Source organism: Ixodes scapularis, unplaced genomic scaffold (genome assembly GCF_016920785.2).
Source record: "Ixodes scapularis isolate PalLabHiFi unplaced genomic scaffold, ASM1692078v2 PGA_scaffold4__175_contigs__length_147842914, whole genome shotgun sequence".
NCBI classification, from domain to species: domain Eukaryota; kingdom Metazoa; phylum Arthropoda; class Arachnida; order Ixodida; family Ixodidae; genus Ixodes; species Ixodes scapularis.
The window spans coordinates 115,909,599-115,933,604 of NW_024609879.1; the positions used below are offsets into that span (position 1 = coordinate 115,909,599).

The 24,006-nt window shown below is 47.6% G+C and overlaps 1 protein-coding gene across 8 annotated transcripts in view; it reads left to right on the forward strand.

The window, feature by feature from the left end:
- The window catches only part of LOC115327648 (AT-rich interactive domain-containing protein 4A), a 60,550-nt gene that overhangs the window by 12,606 nt on the left and 23,938 nt on the right, over positions 1–24,006 (forward strand). For 2 of the 8 annotated variants that reach the window (XM_042293374.1, XM_042293372.1), the window contains exons 7-17: positions 56–400; positions 4,115–4,343; positions 7,633–7,705; positions 9,455–9,647; positions 9,984–10,134; positions 11,640–11,888; positions 16,966–17,199; positions 18,348–18,403; positions 18,562–18,615; positions 20,215–20,448; positions 23,848–23,926. In XM_042293374.1, the coding sequence (XP_042149308.1) occupies positions 56–400; positions 4,115–4,343; positions 7,633–7,705; positions 9,455–9,647; positions 9,984–10,134; positions 11,640–11,888; positions 16,966–17,199; positions 18,348–18,403; positions 18,562–18,615; positions 20,215–20,448; positions 23,848–23,926 (1,897 nt within the window). The remainder of the gene's footprint in view (positions 1–55; positions 401–4,114; positions 4,344–7,632; positions 7,706–9,454; positions 9,648–9,983; positions 10,135–11,639; positions 11,889–16,965; positions 17,200–18,347; positions 18,404–18,561; positions 18,616–20,214; positions 20,449–23,847; positions 23,927–24,006) is intronic. The other 6 variants (XM_042293375.1, XM_042293373.1, XM_042293376.1 and 3 more) reach the window with 4 other exon arrangements.

The window sequence follows — 24,006 nt, forward strand, 5'->3', positions numbered from 1 at the left end:
TCGCTTTCACCGAAACGGATCCGAGTTCAAACCCTTCTCCTTCTCTCCGACACAGGGAAGACGACAGTTCCGAAGACGAGGCTTTGCCCACTCCGACACCGCCCAAGAAGTCGGGGGGCGGCGGGCGTGGCGAAAGGGGCGGGTCCTCTGCCAGCTCCGCCACTTCGACGGGCGGTCGCCACGGCAACGCGACGGCGGCATCGGTGGCGGCGGCGTCTTTGTCCTCCCCGTCCCTGCCGGACTGGAGCGTGGGCCGTGTCGGCTGCCTGGACGTCGGGGACAAGCGCAAGCGGGATTCCTGGGTTCCTGTCCTGGTAGTGTCTCCATCCGCCACTGGGAGCACCGGTGGTCAACTTGGGAGGGACGAGCTGCTCGTGAGGTCGTTCCGCGACAGCAAGTTGTGAGTGGCTCTTTTCGCCTCGATAGTTTCTGCGGGGTTTAGCCGCCCAGGTGGCGGGTCCGAATCCAGGCCTAGATAACTGCAATCTGACGGAGGCTTATTGCGGAGAAGACGCTATGGTATAACCGAGATTTCGGTTGCACATCAAAAGGACCCCAGGTGGCCCAAATTAGTCCTCAGTACTCCGCTGTGGCGTGCCGGATGCCCTCAGTTGGTTTGGCACATGAAACCCTCAAATTTGAGCATTTTCTGTGGGATTTTTAGATTTCATTGGGTGTTGTTTTTTTCGTATGATTTGGTTGCGAGAAGTCAAACATTTGCTATGGTTCTAGAATTGCTGTCTGCCAGAGTTCCAAAGTGGTGGCAACTGTCATTTATTTATTTACAAGAACAACTTGCAGTGCCGAGGCATTATAACTACCTAGTAATAAGAAACGAAACGAAAAAAAAACAAAAAATCTTGTTGAACGTGATTAGGTTGGAAATCAATAAAAGTTGTAAATTAAACACAAAATCAAGTTAGAAAACAAGCAAAGAAAACATAAAAATCACTTCCTGAAAGAACCAATCTTTTGTAAATACTTTTGATAGTAGACTCTGGCAATGCATTCCACTCTGTGATTGTGTGAGGAGCCACTCAGCACTGTCAAGCTGTACCGTGCTCGCCTACATCATTTAAACTGGTCGGACTTTATTAACTTCAGAATGGTTGTGTTGGTGATATCACCATCAATGGCTAGCACCAGCGACATACTTACTCAGCTTGAAATGTGGGGTAGGCATCTAGGAACATTCGTAGCAGCAACTATTTTTGGGACAGGACATGTTTGGGGATCAGGGCTGCCGTTACAATCCCGTCAGGCTTCAGAACGGGCAGAAAGCCCGTAATCTACAAGTGCAGCCACTCTTTTTTGTTAATGGGAATGCACCCTCTTTGACGTTGCTCCTGCTCGCGTGCTTTTGAAGCACTTTCATACTCGTTTTCATGCTACAGAAACGAGAGAAAGACATACCTTATCTCGCATTAAACACTTGTCATAATAAGAAAATGAAAGATGTTTACAACTTCCTGTAATGCCAAATTAGAGCGCAGCTCTTGAGGGGGAGGAAGAGAGGGTACAGAGGGGAGGGTATGCCACTCCTCATCCATACCCTCTCCTCCTCCCGTGCTCCTCCCCTCGTCCTCTGCTCCTCCTCTTCCCTTTTTTTCCTCCTCCTTTTGCTCCTCTCTTGAGTTATTCCGATTTTGCGATATACCGTGCTAAACAATCCTAGAAAGATATATATATATATATATATATATATATATGCTGGTATTCTCGCTCTCCGTTTGTCCGGAGAAAGGAAATATAGTTCTCCCATCTGGAAGCTCCACTCTGTCTAAGTTCTGCCGGTGCCAGGAAACAGGACAGCAGGATCAATGCTGGAGAACAAGAGAGCGTTAGAGTCAACACTTTGACGAAGCACGTGATACTCTCGATGTCATCCTACTTGCTCTCGGCTCTGTCGAAGACTGCTCGGTGTTTTTGATTTCCTCACCATTAGTTTTGAGCGTGCTCCCTTGAGATGGCACAGAGAAGAGCGAGTGCACAGTTCTCAGGGCCAATGGGATGTTTTCCCGCATGACTGGTATGAAGTTCTTCTACGTCTTGTACCAAATATTCGGCGAGTGCCGTAGGCTAGAGATACAGAGCTACCACGAGCAAGCCGTTGTCGACCTTGGCAGCAGAAAGTTCACCAACTTCGTCTGACGTACCACAGAGATCGATGGGTACAGCACAGACCCTTACCCAAGTAGATGGCCGCTTGGATAACGAGTGCACCACGTTTTCATACGTGCCTCTCTGTGATTTATGTGTGGTGATATTACGTGCCTGCACAATGGGTAGTTGGCATCTCCTCTCCTCCTCCTCCACCTCCTCCCTCCTCCTACACCAACGGCGACGTTTCACATTATGGAAAACGTCACATGCGAAACGTTCCGATTGCGGTGTTTTGCACACATCCCGAGGGCGACGTTTCGCATTATGTGAAACGTCATGACCGCGACGTCTTGCATTGTGGGAAATGTCACACTATGCGAAACGTCCTGATCGGCGACGTTTCGCGCAGTTATGCCAACGCCGCTCAAGCTGGAACTGGGCGCCTAAGAGCTGCGCTTTAAGATGCGTCTGTGGTCCATCTAATTGAGTGTCTGGATTGGTCACGGGGCACCGAAGTTTTCGGTTTGGTGTCAACTGGCTGCAAAAGAACAACATATTACTGTTATCTTAGTTCAGTGGAGTTGATGCGGCTGGTGTAACCAGGGTACGACAGAGAGCTGCATGCGAAGGGTCTATAGTTACCGACACAGAACTGCGCGAGAGGAATCACTAGTTCCAGCTTTACAAGTGCTTGTGAAGAGTCTATAGTTGCACTGATGCACAACAACATTGTGTCCCCTATAAAAATTTTTTTTTTTTTATTGTTAAAGCAACGTATGCGTTGCTGAGCGCCCAGTCTCCGCCATAATGTGGTGTTAGTAGTTCAAACCGAATGCCAAAGATTCAGAACTAATCGTCGTCTCATTCAAAAGTTGTAAAGTGATTTTTTTTTAAACTTTCTTTGTGAAATCCGCTGGCTGCCTTTTTTCCACTAGAAGTTTCAGAAAATTGCCTATAACTTTTGAATGGGATAACGGTTATACTCGCAAACAAATTTCTGCGGCATTTGAGAAGTGAAGAGCGCGTGTGTTTGGCTTTGATTGTGAGCGCCCGTGTGCCCATAGCTTTGGCTGCATAACCACACAAAGTCATCTGCAAGTATATTTTGAAACTTCGGCATCTGGTCTGAACTGCTAACGCTACCTCTGGGCAGACATTGATCATTCAGTGAAGAATAGTTAACGTTTACAACGAAAACATGGTTTACATTTTTTTTTGGTGGGTGGGACATCCTATGCATGAGAAGTATCTTTAATTCCAGCTGTACTGTGTGTCTCTGAAAAAAAAAACGCACGGTGTTTTTTTGACCCCAAAAATAAACAGTGTATCGCCGAACGCTCAGCCTCCACCCAAATGTAGCGCCGGTGGTTCGAACTGGATGCCAAAGTTTCATAACCAACTGTTTTCTTAACCAAAAGTTGCCTGCGATTTTCTGAAAATGTCAATAAGAAAGTGGCACCCGTTCTTGGTGGTTGACACTGTATTCAGCTCCAGGTATTTGTGGGTTCCGTCGGCCACCATTGTCCTGTTGGAATTTTCGAAAAATCGCTTACAACTTTTGAATAAGGTGACCCTTTGTTCTGAAACTTCGGCACCTGATTCAAACCGCTGTCACTACATTTTGGCCAGAGACTCAGCAGCGTTCAGCGATGCATTGTTAAGTTTTACAAAAAAAAAAAGAAACTAAATTTTTTTTTTTTGTTGGGACACACTGTACATGAGAAGTTTCCATAGTTCCAGATGTACAACTGCATAGGGTTCTTATAGTCCGTTGCAATTCAAGAGGGTAGGGCGAGGGTGAGACGGGCCGGCGAGATGGAAGCAGATGGAACGCTAAAGAGAGAGGAGGAGGTTTCCCTCTCTCTCTTCCAGTGTTCCGTCTGCCTCCTCCTTTCCGGCCTGTCTTACCCTCGGCCTAGCTTCTTGAGTTGCAACGGACTATAGTACCCGACGTGCGTCTGCGTGCGGAAAGCGCCGTTGCTGCTGACGCACTACCGCGTCGCTCGTTCAGCTTCCAGGTGACCAAACGGGAGCTACGGGAGTTCAGCCGGGACTCCAGCGCGCGGGTGGAGAGCAACGCCCTGCGTTCGGCGGTGGACCGGGCCCTCGCGTTCCTGGACCAGCGGGTGCTGCCCCCAAACTGGGACCAGCAGGAACTGCTTCCGAGGAACCGCACGCCCGAAGCGTCCTCGCCCGCCGCCGCTGCAGCAGACGAAGACGAGCAGGACTCTCAGTCGGATGTGAGTCGGGTCTTCATGCTTGCTCTGGTTTGGTCTGTAGCGGGTTGAGGATGGCAGAGCAAGCTCCTCCTTCAAAGCCCTCCACTCTTTCCGAAGGGTGTGCGAAGAATCAAAATTTTGAATGCTACTATAATATTTTTCTTATTTTATTTGAGAATTGCATATTTGGAATTTGCCAAGTATTCGGCCACGGCCGAATATTCAAGAATTGCATATTCGAACTTTCCCGACCGAATATTAAGAAAAAATACTGTGAACATTCAGACAGAGCTCCTAATATTAGGGTAAATAAGTAATATTAGGTGTGCCGTGCATGCCCTGAACATTCCGAAGTATCTCAGGATGTTTAGTCACCGAAAGCTACAGCTACACACTATGCATTCATTATTTGTTCTATATGGGCTTAGTTTCGGTTTTACATAAAACTCTTATATGCCCCACCAAACAGTAGATTTTTTTTTTTTGATCGGGCAAGTTATGTACTACTCTTAGCAATACACATTATGTATTTTTTGCAGATTAAAAATAGGCCAAACAGTAAGCTTATCTCAATAAAGTTTTTTCAGAGTATTTATAAATGTTTGAAAACTAAAAAGAGGAAAAAACAACTAAGAACATTGCATTGCCATAGACAACAACTCAAACTACTGGACAAGATGGCTTCCACTGCTTTGTGCACTTTGTTAGGCAATTTGTCAGCCACACCAGCTGCTCTAGTTAATGCCGGTATTGTTCTTGTTCAGACATGTCCTCAGAGTATGACCTCGGCCGCATTTGACGAACTGCCGAGCAAACAAGGAACGAAAGCCGGAAAAAGCCTTCTTTGGCAGTACCACACAACACCCTCGCTGTTGACAGCTCGGTGCAAGTTGCGCGAAAGGGTTTTTCAAACACCGATGGGAACAACTGCAACGCTCCAAAACCACCTAAGCAGCACCCTTGGTTGATGGAAGAATATAAAAAGGACGCACCGAGCATGCCGTTGGGGAGTCCATTGACACAACGATAGAGTTCAATGGAGGAGGCAGTCCTTGTTGCAAAGGACAAGGGTTGTCGCCGTTTCTTATTATTTCACACATATACAATTCATATTCGGAAATTTTTAGGGGCGAAGCTCATTAGGGGCTAGCCATGTCCGTATGTCCGTCCGCCGTCGGGTGCACACACAAGCACGTGAGCACGTGTTCCCATGCTCGTGTAGGGCAAAAAAAAAAGCAACCGCATCTCCACGTGGTGAATGATGTTGATTGGGGCGAAGCTCTGGTGGTGCTTGTCTGCGTAGACGCTGAGCCGCAGCATGTCGAGCCTTTCGTTCGTTTTCATCCATGTCAGAAAGAGAATGTGCGGTATGGAACGTGGTTATATACGCATTTGACAGGGGTGGAACGGCTGCGCCATTTGCGCCATTTTGCGCCAGACGCATGTGTCTGCGCCATCCTGCGCCATGTTGCAGAAACTGCGCCACAGCCAATACCTCGCGCCATTATGCGCCAAATCGCAAAACGTGCGCCAAAAAAAACATTTTATTTTGTCTTGGTTTCGGTTTTTATCGACTCGATTGTCAACAATGAGGGCGTTTAGCCTGGTCGGCCTTGCAATCCCTTGTTCTGTGTATTCCCCTTGTCTATCGCGAGTCGGAAGCGCGCGAAAAAAACTCGGATTCTAAGCGCTACACCACCTGCGACTGGATTGAACATTACTCTTCAACCATAAGCGGTAGGGCAAGTAGGCCGAGGTAAGGTCGAGTCGTTAAGCGTCAGATTGCATGAGGCTCTGCGGCCCGGGATCCGGACGTCATCCAGTCAAAAGCAAATGAGCAAAATATTCCTTTTAGTGCTTCATCGTTAAGAGTTGGAACCGCATTCTTGCAAGATAAATCGTGATTTGATAGAACTGACACGCGGTCCGATCCGAAACCTTGCCGGTCAGCAGCTCTACTTATCTGCTCGGCGTACTTTAAGCTTGCTCCTGCTTATCGCTTCAAATACGATAACTTCGCTAATCGTAGTCTGCTGCTTCGATATCGAGTTGCACAATAGGATAAACTCGAAATTTGTTGCCCTGTTCCTCCGTGCAACTGCACGTCCGTCGCTTACGCACGTCACGTGGTTCGCACATATAATTACTATGTCGAGCACGTATGGGCTGTGCGATAAGCAGTGCTGGTTTTGCATTTTGAGCAGCTGAAAGCCACTTAGAAAATGTCAAGGACGCTATCTTCAGAAACATATAGGCTACTTGCTTTTTGATTCTCATTAAGGCTCACAAAGTTTCAAGTTTTCGCATCTGTTACACTGTTATTCCATCTACCTAGGTCCCTAACCGCTCATGTTCATCTCTGCTGCTAAGCACAATTGAAATTGCTTTCGTGCTTGTCTAAGATACAAGCTGAAGTGCAATGCAAACTGATCTGAGCTGCTCCTAGCCTGCTCCAGAATGTAGTTTTAGCTGCTCCCAACCTGCTCCAAAACAGCTGTTTCAGCTGCTCCCGTGGCTGCTCCCAAGTACATTTCATGAGTTCCACCCCTGATTTGAGCATTTGACCGCAGCGTGGCCTGAATGAAAACGAACGAAAGGCTCGACATGCTGCGGCTCAGCGTCTACGCAGACAAGCACCACCAGAGCTTCGCCCCAATCAACATCATTCACCACGTGGAGATGCGGTTGTTTTATATTCGCACTCCTCTACTCTTTCCACTTTACCAGAGAAAACGTTCGAGGGGAGGCATGTGTGGAGAGGGGGAGGCCGCCAGTCGTGAGTGGAGAGCTTTATGAGAGGGTCTTGTCCTGTTATTCTGAACCTGCAACAAACCAGAGAGCCACTGAATGCTCTGAGAGTACTGCATTCCGTTGAGTCGACTTGAACTAAATATTCGAGCTTTCCGATTGGTCAGTGTTGGCCGGAATCCTTTAGAACTGGACGAACAAAGCTTTTTGATTGGCCAGTGTTGGCCGTCTTGCAGAGGGTCCCATTGAACTGGACAGTCGAGCTTTCCGATTGGCCAGTGTCGGCCATCTTGCATGGAATGCTCTCGAACTGGACAATTGCACTTTCTGAATGGCCAGCGTCGACCATCTTGGGTAGCAGTTGCCTGAGCTGGACAATCGAGCGTTCTGATTGGCCAGTGTCAGCCATCTTGAAGCCTGGCTTAGTTGGGTTTGTTTGCACGGGTTCGTCATTCTGAAGCCGTCGGTTGCAGTGTCGTGACCTAGTTTGATCTCTTTAAGGAAGAAGAGTGACCCGCGCTCTTGCTGAGTAGGCTGAAGTGAGTCTGACCTTTTTGTGCAGGTATCTGACGACGAACCGAGCGAAGAAAAGGACCGCTTTGTGGCTCAGCTGTACAAGTTCATGGACGAGCGAGGTGAGTCGGCACTTTTCTTGCCCCAGCGACGCTCTGGGTAGAAGGAAGTTAGTTGTTACACCTTTTGTGTCGGGTGCCAGCTGGTGCCACCTAGCCTAAGACTGAATTTTACGCTTGGTTGTTCCTGCTGCGTTAAAACCCAATTTTTAGGGACCCATAGGCTGAGACTTGTTGGCTTAGAGCCACTATGACGACCCTACGGACTAGTTTGGAAATGACGACCTACTGCGCGACAAAACAGATATACTTGCAGGTGCATTTCGTGCGTGCTTATTTTCTGTCCGTTGTGCTTTGCACTATTTTTTTAGGTGAGCGGATACTAAATAAATGGGTCAGAGACCTGTATTTAAACGGGTTTCTTTCTTTTTAACGTGAAACATTTTTTGCTTTGTTGGGGGGAGTTTAAAAGCTTTGTGAAACCGCCGATTATCCTAGTGCTGATTGGCTGAATGAGGTATGATGTCACTTATGACGTCGCACCCAAGCTGAACGCTGATTGGTTGATTTTTTATATACTAGGAGTATTGTTGGTATTTTTATTCCAGGAACTGCTATTAAATGTACGTGCCACGTGTTAAGCTAACAGCTAAAGTTATCGACAAAGAGCGCCTAGAGAGTAGGTGCCAGTCCCAAAAGAATAAAGCTGGACGAAGACATCTATAGCTCAACATACCCAGTCGGGCTGCTAAACGATCACAACCAATGCCCAAAGGTGCAACCGCAAGCAACAACATTGAATTAGACACACACGACGAAGACCCATACATAACACCCAGGACTGAACGTACCGAACGAGCCGAGCAAGCATCACCAAAGTAGCAAGATGCTTGAACGTCTCACGTGCAGCACAACTGCCCAGCAGTTTGCTATGCATTTTTGAATGCAAAAGCATTAACTATCCCATAGAGCGGAGCCGGCGGCTTCTGGAACCGCGAAAGAAATGTCCACTCTCCTGTTGGTCGAGTGGAACTGCTCCTAAAAATACCCATTGGCGGCCATATCACGAGAGCACGCGCTCAGTCTCTGCTCTCGCGTCAGGCGTTGCCGGAGGGAGTTGGGGGAGGCTTTCGGTTGCTTCTGGGCTGGCTTGCTAGAACAGGGTCTCAGCTGAGACTCGGCAGTAACGGCTTTGCTCCTCTTGGCGCCAAACCTCGGCATTAGCGAAATGTGGCCCTCCACGCCAGTACACCGCTGACAGACTAAGGGATTGGAAGAATAACATTCATGCTTTTGTATTCACAACTCATAAAAAGTGCTTAGGTGTCTTAAAAAATTTTTTTTCTCATTTGTTTTTTACATTTTTGAATTGGTTGCAACTAGCTTAACTTTCAGCCCCTTTTGGAGTCAGCTGGTTTCTTTGGATAACATAGACGAAAACTCCAGTAAGGGTTTTCTTATTTTATGCGAGACGGATTGATTGACAGATACTTCAACATTCGTGCCTGCAAACAACTCTTAGCTTGATAGAAAGCCAAAATCCGGCACGGGTTTGCAACGAAGAAGTAGCTGGATTGACTGATGGCTACTTGGATATTTTCACTTACTAACCACTCTTGACCATAATACCAGCAGAGACCAGCACTGACGCAACAAAGAAAAAAATGCTGCAATATTTGGATGTCAGATACAGAATCTGCAGGAAGCTCACCGTCTCGGTCTTGCACAAATTTTCCCTGAGCGACGGTAGTCCCCGAAGGATGAGTCTTTGGGCTCCCCGGTAACGGAAGGGGTGTTGCCGTCTTCTTGCAGGGACCCCCATCAACAAGGGCCCCGCGATGGGGGGCCGGGACCTGAACCTGTACCGGCTGTTCCGGGTGGTGGGCAAGCTGGGGGGCTGCAACCGGGTCACCAACCACAACCAGTGGAGGGATGTGTACCGCAGGCTGGGCCTGCCTGCCCCTACCCAGGCCAACACCAACCTGCTCAGGGGGGCCTACAAGAAGTATGAGTCCCCCTCTCTCTTCTACTTCTTTAGCTTGCTCTCTCTTATTTTCTCTTTAACTGTTTCTTACTCTCGCTCTCTTGCTGCCTCTCTCTCCTCTCTGAGTGGCTGTCCCTTTGTCTTTCTGAGTGGCTGTCCCTTTCTGTTTGGGAGTGTTCCTCTTTCTTTTACTTCCTCTCTCTTTGGGTTGCTGTTGTCTTCTCTTTTGCCATCTCTCGCTATTTTACTTTCTCTTTCTGTTTGGGTGACTCTCACTCTCTCTCACTCTAACTATCACTCTATTTGGGCGACTGTCCCTCCCCCTCTCTTTCTTACTCTCCCGCTCTCCTTCGCCAGGTATCTGCAGAGCTTCGAGGACTTCTACCGCAAGCTGGGGTGCACCATGGTGTCCAACCCGCGGTCTGGAAGGGTGCGGCACCGGTCGGACCGCATCATGACCCGGAACCAGGACCGGGGGCTGGCGCTCTTTGCCCGGAAAGAGAAAGAGGTGAGAGTTCCCCGTTTTCAAAACCTGCAATCGACCGCCTGGCCCCAAAGCGCCTGCCGAAACGTCTGAGAAAGAACCTCATTGTTTCCTGGCAGAACTTCAGATGCTGCTCTGAGAGCATTCCAGTCACTTTTGTTTCTCGATTTCCGAGGTTACTTGGCAGTTGTTCGAGGCTGTTCGGACACATTTTGTGTCAAGGTTTACTAGTCGTTTTGTATCTTTATGGACTGTACTGTACTCTGTTTCGTCTCGCCTCGCAACCGACCACTGTGCCTGCTATGAGCCATCAGGGTCAATCCAAGGTTGTATGAGTGTTGCGTGACCTTGGAGAGGGGATGCAGGGTCGCACGGAGTGTGTCGCGCGTTACGTTCACAGAGCTTGATTAGCTGGGATGGCTCATAGTGTCCACTGCGGCCGGACACATGATAAAACTGAGTGTATACTCGTTTTGGGACCTCAAGAACCGTAGTAAGGGAAGTATGGCTCTAAGCGGAGCATTACTAGTTTCCTCCTTTATGTGGATAATTAAGACATATGAAGGTACATTTTAGATTAGATATACATTATCTTATCAAGACATAAATGTTTCAAACGTCTAAAGCATAGTTTCGTGCAGCATATGAACGATGCGCAAAACTTGCTTTTGCTTGAGGTGACAATGAGTGCCTTTTTGAATTGCACTTTTTAATATTGTTTTGATAGAATGTCTGGGTTGTTCCTTCTTAGATGGTCTCGCGCTCAAACTTGTAGACCTTTTGAACGTCAGCCTTTAAAATTTACTTTGGTCGTCGTGAGCTTTAACGTTTTGGGTGTCGCCAATCTTATGGTTTGTGGCGGACTATGGTGGATAAGGCATAAGATTTGGAACTTGAGTAGATTTTTCATTGAACCTTCCTTTCATTTGTACTAAAGTGTCAATCGCAATGCACTCATAACCACTGTGCCTTTAGCCAGCAGCTGCAATTTATTCCCATAAATGTCCATGAGCATAATCTTGGAAAACTCTCTAGGCCCTGGTAGAAGTGTGCTAAGATGACTGTAATATTAAAAAAGGCAAAAACAACTAGCGCAACAAAATAATGTTTAATTGAGGGGCCACATTATCCCGAATGATATGTATTTTTATTGGTGACTGCAGTGGTGTACACATTCTCTGAAACGTTTGTACTATCTCTGCACGTTTCTTTCGCTGCACACGCCGAATCGAGGGGACGAACTGCGGACAAATAATGTGCAGCGTCAGATTCAAGCTTACGGAGAGCTTCCCTATAGCATATTGGCGGACCTCAAAAACAGCCAAAACTGGTAAAGAGTCCTGTGTGCCGAGACGAAACACGGTTCTGGTGGTTTGGTTAAGCCTACAGGAGACTGGACGCCAGTGTGGACGGCAGCCTTTAGCTTTCGCCACGAGACGCTAATGTCCCCCTTCGTATCAGTCTGATTTTGCGACCCCCAAACAAACGAGCGGAAGCGTGATGCATACAATGGTTTGATTCATGCATAGAAGAAAGAAGACAAGGCCAAAGAAGAGGACAAGGAAGAAGACAAGAAAACAAAGGAGAAGCCTGCTCCCCCCGCCGCTCCGACCGCTCCGGCTGCCGCGAAAGAAGAACCGGCCGCCGAGAAGCCCCGTCCGTCCCGCGCCATCCGGGCGTCCGGCGCCAAGGCCGACGAAGACAGCAGCAGCGGAAGCAGCTCCGCGTCTCCAGCGCCCGCGAAGTTGTCTGCTGCGACAAGCGCGGATGACACAAAGGTTTGGATCAAAACTCTTCGGGAGCGCGTGCATGATGCTGCCGAAGACGTGAGACGATGCGCGAAAAGTCTGCACCCCCCTGAATGCACGTTGCTGATTGCATGGTGAACACAGCCTGAACACCTTCGAAACGCTACGTGCCGCTTTTGAGACTTCATTCGAACCTTCCGGCTTCAAGTTAATCCAGACTTGGGTGGCTGCGGTGTTGCTTCTTGTGGAGGCGTGCATGTGCATGGAATTCGGAGTGGAAGTTCTGGAAGCAACCCTGAGCCGCGCCGGAAGAATGGCTCGGGGATCTGTGCGTCTTACAGTGATTGGGTGTGACTCAAGGCGTAGTTTAAGGTGGCGTGCATGTTGATACGTTATGCATGTGTGTTCGAAAGCTGTTGGAGCTGACGCTGTAGTTGCATGAGTAGGTAATAGCACAGTTTATTGGGCTTGCCTGCTGGAAGGTGTCTCAAGATGTTGTCGGTACTTGTTTAAAATGAACTGCCTGCAGTCTGTTGCTTAAAAACAGCAGAGCAATCCCCTCCCACAAAGTTCTGCACTCATCTCCCCTCCAGTGTTTGCTCTACTAAAGTTGAAAGAGTGAAGGGCTTTTGTAAGAGGAGCTTGTCCTACGTTATTTATGTTCCAACGAACTGTAATATTTATATGCTTTCTGCCTCTGGGCTTGTTTTTGGTTGATGAATTCCTGTTGGCGAGTGAGAATTAGTGACCATGCAAAAATGTGCCAGAACTGATCGAGCCCAGATTACTCTGTAGGTCGTGTATATGAGTGCCAGGGATGCCAGGTCAGACATTCCGGAGGAAGTTAAGATTTCCGGTAAAATTGGTCAAAAACTTGTTTTGTACTTGAAAAAGCATGAGAGCCAGAGCAAGACAGCTATACATGTTTGCGAGTCTGGACTTAGGGTGCCTCCATCTTTCTCAGTTGGGGTGCACTTAAGCACGGTCATAATCCGATTATGATGCCTTTGCAAGGCTTTGTAATTGGATTATGACGTGTCCATGCGCACCTCATCTGACCAAGATAGCGGCGCCCTGAGGCCGGTCTTGCAAATGTGTATGTGTTCGACATCTTGTAATACATAGTACATATAAAGCTGCAGAGATTACAAACAAGATACTTTGTAGGCTCTTTGAGGTGCTGTCTCCAATTGCTTTGTGGAGATCTGCAAGTCTTTCTACTTCTTCTATATCTAGAATTCTGTATGATGGCTTTCCCGACATACTTTGCTGTGCATAGACACAGCAACACCGATTAGGAAGATATTGATTCGCTTAAACGCTTTTCTAATTATGGCTATTGCCGATTGATTCGGCTACTCTGCGAAGAAACCTTCCAATGTTTCGTGGAGTTTGTGGACCATACCACAGCTTTTCTGTGCGACAGGTGTGTAAGTGACGTTTTGTGCGAGCCCATATTTCCACGCGTGTTGCTGTGGCATAAGCTGCAAACTACAGATGCGACTAAGCAAGGTACATTGAAAGTGGTTTAGTTGACTACGAGGGTAACCAGATCGTTAAATGTGTCACAGAAGTAGCCAAAAAGGGGGCTAGATTGCAAAGGATGAGACTTACGAGCCAACAACTTGGAACAACTTGCCAACTTAGCAAGAACCCAGGCAGCATGCCGGAGACACACCAAACTTGGCTAGTATAGCAACCCTAGGGGCCAAACTTGGGCCTAATAAAGTTTTGCATTAAAAGGACACATGCAAAGGAAAAAAACATTTTTTAAAAAGAGTCTGGACAGGAAGAGGATGCCATCAAATAAATTGACAATGAACAAAGAAAATTTTTAGTGCTACATTTACGGCGCAAAACGAATTTGTAGTTGCCACCTGCTGGAGCCGCCACTGATCACGTGGTAGACCTGTGCGCTGCGCCGCCGCCGCCGCATGCTGAGCGTGGCGCTTCGCCGGTTGAACGCGTTTCTCCACATCGCTGCTGCCGAAAAGGAACACTTAGGTGCCCCCCCGCCGTCAATTTTTCACCTGCTCGCAGGTCTATCACGTGGTGCTTGCGCTCTTTCAGGAGCTTCCTTCGAGCTCTAAAAGCTTCTTATTATTATTATTTTTTTTTTTTTGTTGCCCTTCAAACTAAGATTTTAACATAACTTTTAGAGCCCATATGATGCTCCCGAAAGAGTGCAAGCATCATGTGACCATAGCAGTCAGTCATGTGACCATAGCAACCACTTTTCCACAGGCGCCAACTATAAATTCGTTTTGTGCCGTCAATATAGCTAAAAAATTATTCTTTTTCGTTGTAAATTTTGTTTTATGCCATTTGTTTTCCATCCAAGTTGTTTAAGAAAAAAATGTTGTTTTTTTGTTTTCATGTGTCCTTTAAGGCATTTAGTTAGTGCCAATCAAGGAACTTTTCTTTGGCCTTTCTATGGATTTTTTTTTTGGTTTGCCTCATAATTTTTAAAGTGCGAGACATGAACCAAAAGTTCTACGTATCAACCGAACAACCTGCGCTGAAGCCTAACTCTGGTACCTGTCCTGTGATTTAGGTCCACAGCCAGACGGCGAACGGACCACACCTTGGTGAAGCCTAACTTTGGCACTTGTCTGGTGGTTTAGGCCCAGAGTTGCCAGATGACAGCCAAAATCCAGGCGGTGAAGCCTACCTGGGACAGTTGTTTGGCGATTTAGGCCCAAAAGTTGCCAGATGACGTCAAGAGAAACCAGGCGGCGAAGCCCGAAGCGTGACCTGCATAGAATGTTTTTGTGCGTGATTTGCGCGCGTCAACGTCAACGCAACGTCATTCTGGACACGCGCCCGCTCGATTTTGTTGACGCGCCTGTTTCTTGCCGGCCCAGAAAAAGTGTGCGCCTGGCACTGACGTCAAAAGTCGGCGTCTGCTATCACCAATAAAAGCTGGAAAGCAGTTATGTGATTTTAACGCTTCCGCTTTTTGCGCGGTCATTACGGCTGTGCCTGGTTCGCAATACGTTGTTGGGCATCATGGTGGAAGACTGTGTACAGTGTAGTTTATTCACTTTCTTTTTTCTGTTTTCCAAAAGGCTCCATAAGCCGAAGGACGTAATAATCAAAATAAAGACACCGATTTGACATGACATAAAAAAAACACAATCAGCCTTTCCACTCTCATGAAGAAGGAAGACCAGCGTAGCTGTACTCGATACACTGCCGCAACGCGCATGCGCCCGTTTCCCGCTTCTTCCTGTCTGACACGCCGCCGATCGTGGATAGGTCTCCGGCGACCCAGAGTCAGTTGCACACGGCGCACGTGACGCCAAACAGGTAATCCACGAACTCACTCTGGAACATTGCCGTCGCGCCCGAAAACTGTTCAGCCGGCGTGGAGTGCAGCCGTTGCCGGGCCTCGCTTTTGGCCTCTGTGGCACGATCGTTGTCCGTGGCGTTGGCCCGTTGGCGCCCTTTACATCGCTGGTTCTGTTCTCGGCGGCAACTTTCCAGGCGAGCGATGTGCTGTTCTTTGGCAAAGGATCTGAAGCGTTCGACGCAGTGGAAGTTGAGGCGACAGTGGCTTTGCGGCGGTTATGGACCCATTCGTGCTGCTGCGTACATCGCCGCTCCTTCCGCAGCCAGTCTTTTTTTCCCCGTAAGGGCGCTTGGCCGACCTATCCAAAGTCTAGACCGAAACTGATAAGAGTGTAGGAAACAGCGCGCAAAACAGACGAGGGCGAAGAAACACACGTGACGAGCGCTGCGCTTGTTACGTGTGCTTCTTCTTTGTCGTCGTCTGTTTTTCGCGCTGTTTTCTACGATGAATTCCCACCAGCGCGCCGTCCAACTATCCATTCTTCTATGATAGCTGGAAAGGTTGGCGCCATCTACGAGCGACGGCGGCAACCGTACTGGTTGTGTGCTTGCCGCCGTCGCTTATAGATGGCATTAGCTGTCCAGAGGCGTTTTTTCGACAAGTGTTTTGTACCGGACACAATCTTCGGGAACCTAGTCCTTAACAGCTCCGCTGTAAAACTATTTCATTACACTTTTTGCCTCTCATGTGAGGGGCATCTTCAGGGAAATGCAAGGGTTTGTTTCGACTCAGTCCTATGTATCGGAAAGTTCCACGTAGGCTTTGGACAGAGGGCCGCGGTTCTTGTTGCACGATGATGTGTCCCTTCGGATGAACCACGATTCTAAGTTTTCGGTGACCCCATCTCAACTTCCTCACCAGAGTCGTGGCTGCGAAGTCAAAAGAATGACCCATTGTCCAAGTATGGTCCACCAGTTCAGTTTTCAGGCGAGTCGCGTGCGATGCATAGGTGATGTCATGCTTGCATTCTTTCAGTGTTTTACCGTGCAGGACGCACCCAAAATGGCCTATCTTGCATGTGCGCATGCATCAGCACAAACGTTCAAAGCAGGAGCTACTTTTTTCTTCGCTGCACAACAGAGGCTGCGTCGAGTTTCAGATGACAGTAAACTACTGAGGCAAAAGTGTGAACGAGCCAACTTTCTAACAAGCATACAAGTCTGCGAATGAACAACAGACAAAAGCACACAACACACCACCGATTCCACTGATGTCGCGGCTGACTCGGCATGCAGTTTTGTACACTGGGATGTTAGTGCGGTTTAGGCAACTTTATTTACAGCCTCAAAATGAAACACTGGTCTTCTATGACGTGTTAATGTATTTGAATTATGTACTAATTAATTAATGATTGTTGTATTATATCTGCGTTAATAGTATCTACATGTTCTGCAGTTTGTGAAGTCTAGCAACATAAGAACGCGCCGATGGCGGGGACTGTCCATCGCTCTATGCATGTGCGTCTGCGTCCACTCATGCATGCGCGCGTTTGTCGCATGTCACGTTGGTGCGAGCGAAATAACGCACCATACGGGTCACGCTTGATTGCAAATTTAGGCCCAAAATACCTAGACTGGCCAAAGACGGTCGAGTTTGGCTTTTACCTTGGCTTCTTTGGGCTTTTCAGGGCCCTAAATGCTTAGGCAAAATCCAAACTTTGACCCCAACCAAGAACTGTACTCTCTGGGAATCGGCCAGATGCAGTAATTAACTCTGCACGAGATTGAGAGATCATTGTTTTTTTTTTAAAATCAGGTGCGGACTCGCGAGGACGCACGACGGGAGAAGAACGAGAGCCCAGACAAGCGCGAGTCGAGGTCGTCGAGCGGGAACGCGGCGTCTTCAAGGAAAGGGGAGAGCGTCGAGAGGTCGCAACCAGATGCCACCGCGGAGGAAGCCAGCCCAGACGACAGGGCTCCGCCGAGAGCGGTCAAGGTGAAGCGTGAGGAAGGAGAGACTGCCCCCACGCCACCTGCGCTCAAACGACAGGCAAGTCTGACCTTCGGTGCCGGAACTAAACAGAACTTGTATCAAGGCTAGTTCATGCAGTTGCGTTTGAGTTTGCTTGAGGACATCATACTGCCTCGTGACCGCTTGTGAGGGACCTCTGTAGAGCCTAGATTGAATAGCGGGAGCATGGCATGAGGAGTGTTCGCAATTTAAAGAGACCATGAAGGCAGTTTCAAATTTTTAAAGGAATGTGTTTTCAGATGCACTGGGGCTTTCCCTAGCATGCCACTCAAATCTTTTTTTAGAACTCTTCGACTCTTATTTTTGTGCCTGTAAATATATTTTCTAATTGGGAACCAACGTTCGAACGTGGCGTCAAGGGGCACTGTCGGTTTTCGGTAGGATTTAATGGAGGCTCAGCGTGGTTCCCGCAGTGGGCTATAGTGTTCAGCGACCCCACGCCGACGGAACGGGAGATGCTTCTTAAGACGCGAAACTCTGGATTGGCGCTTTACTAGGGCGCCTCAACTTGCCACCGACACCTTGGTCGCCGCCTCGGAGCAGGCGACCCTCCCGGCTCTCCACCTGCCTCGCCGATGCCGCAACGCCAAGAGCGCGTCATTCATTTCAACCAGTCGCCCGACGAGGAGCTGTTGTAGTCATGCTTCGACGTCACGCAGTGAACTTTAGCTTGCGTTTCTGCCGCTGTCCCGTGGAGGTGAAAGGGGGGGGGGGGGGGGGGAGGGCTTTGGCGGATATACAGTTAAATCTCGTTAATTCAAACTCGAGGGGGACCAAAAATTTGTTTGAATAAAGTAGAGTTTGAATTACCGGGAGTTTCCTCCCATAGAAATGCATAGGATGGGACCAGCATGTTAGTTTGGATTAAGAAAGTTTGAATTAACGAGATTCGACTGTATTGTTTTCTGTGCGATGATTACCACACCCGTTTAGTTGATCGGTGCGGCACCCAAACGTCTGTTCGGGCTAGAACTTGGTCACTCAGTGTCCGAGACGTGCCTGACGCCCATATCGATTGTGAAACGAAACTTCCAAATTGCCTTCATGGCCCCTCTAAGGTCTCAAGTGCGCATGTGTTGCGTTGTTGCGTGGCAAGGAGGAAGACGGGCGAAGAGGCAGAACACTCGAGTTTGAACGAGTTCTAATTGTGCTCGTTCCTGTTACAGATGAAGAAGAGTAAACCAGACGATTCGGCAGAACGGGAGAAACAGGAGGACGACAGGTGAGCTCGTTTATGTTGACGTGAGCGCTGCATTCTGAATTTCTCGGCTCTTGCGCCGTTAGCTCTCTAGAGTTAGACTAGTTGGCTAAGGCGAGCCACTGTCGGTCTGGCAATCGTGGTTCGAGTGTAAGGAATGCATCTCCTTTTCTCTCCCGAAGTCTCTCTGAAGGGATGGAGGGATGCGGAGGTGCCCCGGGCCAGATGTTCCCTAGGCAAGTGCAGCTACCCAGGGAAGGAACTTCCCTACCTAGAGAGCTAGGGATTTTTCGTTTTGTCTCGGTCCCTCGGTTGTCTTTATTGTTCTATCGTCGATGTGTTTGAAGTCGCTTTGTTCCAATGTTCGGTTAATTAGAGTGTAAGTGGAGTTGCAATGCTTGTGCTTATTACAGCGCTATGGAAACAGTTGTGCGTTTATTCGAAGGCTTCGCATTGCAACCTGATTAGTTATAGAGATATTTGTTCATTTATAGGGTGTTTGTTTTTTGTCCCAGAGGCTCAGAAGCTTGGGGAACATCAAAACGTCCTGGCATACGTGTCAAAAGGATGTGACATACTTGTTGGGCACACACCAGACAAATGCATTTCCGGAGTTCAGTACTCTTCTAAGGCAGTGGTTTTCAAATTGGGGGGGAGGGGGCTCTGAAGGCCTCCTTGGGCTTCTGAAGGCCTTCGTAGAGTCCCCGAAGCCCTCACCTGTCAGTTAAGCCGAGCAACCATACTATTTTTTTAATGTGAAACATTCTTTGGCTAGGTGTTCGGCATTCCGTGAAGCCGAGATAAAAGCATGGCCACGAGAGCTCGAGGAGTGAGGTGCTCGGTGGTGATTAGTTAACGGGGAGGTCATGTTTTCAGAGGGGTGGGCGAGGAGGAGTGAGGTAGGTGCGGAGCTGCTCTACCACCTGTGCGCACTAAGGGAGAGGAGCTCGAGAGTATTGGAGGCTCTGGAAGGTCGCCAAGTTTATCAGCCCGATTAGCGGAAGTATCGCTTCATTCTAGGAACACCTATCAAGTGTACTTGCAAATAGTACGCATTAAACTATCTGATGAAGAGAGCCGTGAACATAGGCGTCTGGCATCTGGAAACTCGGAGTATCGCTAAATGTTTCTGATGTTAGAACGTTTCATGTATGCACCATAGTTGCCTAGCAATTTTCCATAGATTCTTTACTGATGCTGGCTGTTTCTCAAACCTAAATAGACCAAACCACGTGTGTCGAGTGAGCGTGTTGATTATTCTCCGTTTCAGAGCTTCAAAAATTAGTTTGCATGCATTTCGTTTTCTTCATTCACCCTTTTGCCGTAATAACCGTTCAATAGTCGCCTCTCCCCCGGTGGACGGCTTCCCCTTTATCTTCTGTTGTTTCAGAAGGGGTGCCAGAAACATTGGTGGTTCAGAACCACCGCCCTAAAAGCCGGTTCAAACAGTTGCGCTTGCTTTGTACGATCCCAGTTCTCGTGATCTCTTGTGCCGAGAGAACAGACTGGCACGCTGGTGTCATCTTTGAAGTGGCCGTGGGACTGCATTTCACTAGAGCGAAGGATTTGCGGTGTTTGCAAAATCTAACATTTACAACATTCTGAAAAGTTTACAAGCCAATAAAAAAAGAATAATGAAAAAAAAAAGAAAAAAGAGGGGGAATGTATGGAAATCTTGAGGGTTCTATTGCCACCCAATAGATGGTGCCAGCGTGCTCCCTGGCGTAAGACATTGCCAGAACTTGTTCCTAAGCAGACGCAAGGGTGCGAACAAGCCTTTAGGCCCCCTCGCCCCAAACTTGGTTCCGACGCGGGGTGCTCAATTCTCGCCGCAGTGCTGCGCCGTCTTCCTCGACGGAGTCCGAGCCGCGGTCCGAGTCCCGGGGTGAAGGCGGGGAGCCGCCGCAGCGCCGCTGGTCGCTGGACGTGAGCATTGACGTCGGGGACCGAGTGAAGGTCAAGTATGGGCGGGGACGTCAGTTGAAGATCTACGAGGCCAAGGTGCTGCGCATCGAGGAGGAGGCCGGTGACAAGAAGTTCTACGTCCACTACACCGGATGGAACATGAGGTGACTGCCGGGTGCACGGGCGCGCTCCTTTGCCGAGCCCCGTATTGAGCTGTACCCCGCTTGGGTGCCGCAGATTCACTGGGTACTGTAGTCTGGTTGCACCGTGAGGTCCGCGGGAAGTCTGTTTTTGGTATGTGTTGCCTTTCGTCTGTTCACCGGCTTGTTTGCCAAACTATATGTGGAGCTCCAATTCGTCTGCTTCTTTTGCAGGGCTTGTGGTGACATCAGAACGCCGAGCTCCAATTGGATCTGACTGAAGGATAGTGGATACACCTCAAGGCAGCTTTCTTTGAGGTCTGCCCACTATCCTTCAACCAGAGCCAGTTCGAGCTTGGTGTTCTGATGTCACCAGAACCCATGCAAAAAAAGCAGACAAACTTGCACTCTGCATTGTTACCTTTACCCTCGTGTACTGTAGTTGCATCTGTTTATCTCGAGTGATCTATTGAACTCAGTCCGTCTGCGTTGTTGAATGCTTGTTACGTTTGGTAGGGCTTACCTCATAGAACCATTCCAAAGTGCTATCTGTCTTTCCACACACCAGTTGCTCATCGACAGGCAGTGGGGAAGTTGCGCTTCGGTCTCATTTTCTCGTCGAAGCACTTCCGATATGAGGAAAGGTTGGCTTTTGTTGCGAACGTCTAACGTCGGATGATGGTCCTCGGGAGTCGGTAAAGCGCTTTTGTGCTAAAATGTTAACGTGGGCTAGTTGGATAAGCATTATGAACAAAAGGTAGCTCAAAGGACAAACAAGGGCACGAAGACGGGACTAGCGGCGGCTCGCAACTGGCATTTTAATGCTTTGCATCTCTCTTTCGTCCTTTTCGTCTAATGATTGCCGCTATTTTCACCCCTTCACTCCCTTCCCTCGTAAGTGCATTAAAATGACAGTTGTGAGTTAGCGCTTGTCCCATCTTTATACCCTTGTCCTTTGCTCTGTATTTTCGTTCATCAAGCCATTTTGACCATAAGAGTTGGCTGTTCTCAATAACCGGTTTATAGTTGCCTATGGCTAGGATTTTGTGTTTTCGGAGTTTATTTCTTGGGAGTTTAGGAGGGTGTTCTTCTGAGTTTATTTTTCGCTTAAAATGAGGGGTTTATCGGAGTTTATTTTTGTTAGATTCCCAATTCTCTGAAATTTGGAACTTAATTTTACTCTGTTATTTTATTTATCAAAATAAAAATTATAAAATGTACACTAAATTCATAAAAAAAAAAAAAAGCTCACCGGTATCGAAAGTTATTTCTGCAGCTGCATTCGGCATTGATGCCCTTGCGATTGGCAGTACTAACTGTCCTACGAGAAATCAAGAACATGTGTTATTTCAAATAATGTCGGTACTTTGAAATAGCTAAACATGCATAAAACCTACTGCTGCCCTTACCATCATATGAATTCAACAGGTTTACATCTTTCACTGTTACAAAACACAACTTCTCTTCCCTCGAAGAAGCACAGATGGTATGGTTAAACTGGAAATCGGAACAGTGGCTTTTGTCGTGGTCCAGAAGTGCCTCGGCCCATTTCACTTAACGGACCTTGGCGAGATAAACGGGAAACTTTCTGTTGTCAATATTTCAACATAAATAAAAAAACGGATTGGAATTTACTCATAACCACTAGTCCTGTGCTCTGACAAACTTAATTTGCAAGATAACGTCTTTTGTTTGCTTTCTATTTTGCCGTCAGGACTTTAAAATTCATAGTTTTTCAGATAAATCTGGAATTGCCACAAATGTTACCGGCGGGTGTTTTTCGAAGCTCATCAGATTTATCCAAAAACACAAAACCCTACTTAAGGGGGGACATGGCCTCGGAATTCAAAATCTTCAGAGAAAAATGTTTTTTTCAAAAATGATATGTTTATGCTTATTAACTTCCAAAGTATGGTTTCAGAAACTTTCATATGTAAACATGCAGGATTTATCACAGAATAAATTATTTTCAACATGTCGGCAGCCCTCCAAGTCAGCAGGGAGCAAGTTTTTTGCGTTTTTTATTTAGTGCTGCTTCATGCTCGTTTAACCTAGCCACAACATCTCACCCTCATTGGAAGTGCCATTTACTCTAGGTTTAGCCTGTAGAAGCTTTCGAAATTTACAAGTATGAATGGCCAGGAGGACCCAATACATCCAAACAGAAAAAATTCTAAAAATTTGGTATGAGCAATCTTATTGGTTGAGACCCAAAACGGGGTTTACAAGTGGCCCTGCCCGGTGATGTGATATTGTGTCATCTTCAGAAACACCCTTTCACAGTATCTTCCACTTCAGACCATATTCCTGCTTTGCTGCTCTTCCGTAGTATGATTTGCCTCTTAGTTCTTGCCAGTTTATCTGTCAACGAATGCCTGCTATAAACGTTAGCTAGCCTATACAAATGACGCAAGCTGGGAGCTATTGCCAGGGGAACAGGAAAGTTTTAAAGGGGAAGGTGCCAACAATGCGCCAAGTGAATTTTGCCTACCTCGAACTCGCAGAAAAGAAAGAAACCTAGAGTTGAAACTTCAAATGCATTTTTCTCAGTTTCACTTTTCGGCAGGAAATGTGGTATGAGGAAATGTATCATTTGACATTTTGAAAGTGTAAAGATTTCATTCAGTGGTGTCCTGGTCTGAAGTTTTCTGAGGAACAAGTTAAGGTACTCATAATCTGGAAAAGCTAAATTCTTCATGACAAAAACTGAATAATTTAAAACTCAGAAATTTGTTAAAATCGTTTGCTCTTTTTGGGTGTTATTGTTTTTCTCCAGAATTGCATTTTCTACAATTAATTTGTATTTAACTTGCACTATGGGTATTCTACTTCACATTAAACCAAACAGTTTGTGGATTGCAATTATTATTTTTCTTAAATACATTTCCTAATAAAGTAACTTTTTTCTGGAGCTTGTTAAGCATAGCATGCTGTAGAAATGGCTTATAAGACTGAAACTTTAGATTTCACCAATCTTAATGGGGTTTAATTCACCCTGAAAGTTTGAATCAATTTGAGACAAGGGTTCAAAAGTTGACCCTCCCAGGCCATTTCCCTACTTAAAGCTTAAGAAATGCAGGGCGTGGCGAATCCCGCACATTTCACTATCTCTCTGCAGCCAATCAGATTGTGGCATTAGTTGATAAGAACTCTGATAAACCAATCACGAAAAAAGATAATAGCTCCCGCCCTGCATTTCCTAAGCCGTCGGTAACCACAAATTACCCCGCGCCGAGAACACTGTCTTGCTGTGGAGCGACTGGAACTGCACCAGTTGCTGTGGGTGGGCTTTGTGAGCCAGATGCGCCCGGAAGGTTCCTAGATGGCTGGGGCGAGGTCAAAATGGGTGCGTCGTCGGGCTGAGGGTATGGGACGAAGGCTTAGGGCTTCAGGCGCGCCACTGACATCGCGTCGCTTTTCTAGGTACGACGAGTGGGTTCGGAAGAACCGGATCGTGGAGAACGTGACGGACAAGACGGCTCGGCGCAAGCGTCTGCAGAAGGTGAGTCCTCGCCCACCTTCTTTGTGGAGCTCCGAGTGCTCGGCGTCGCTTTCGGCGTTTCACTGATGTCGTGCATCTTG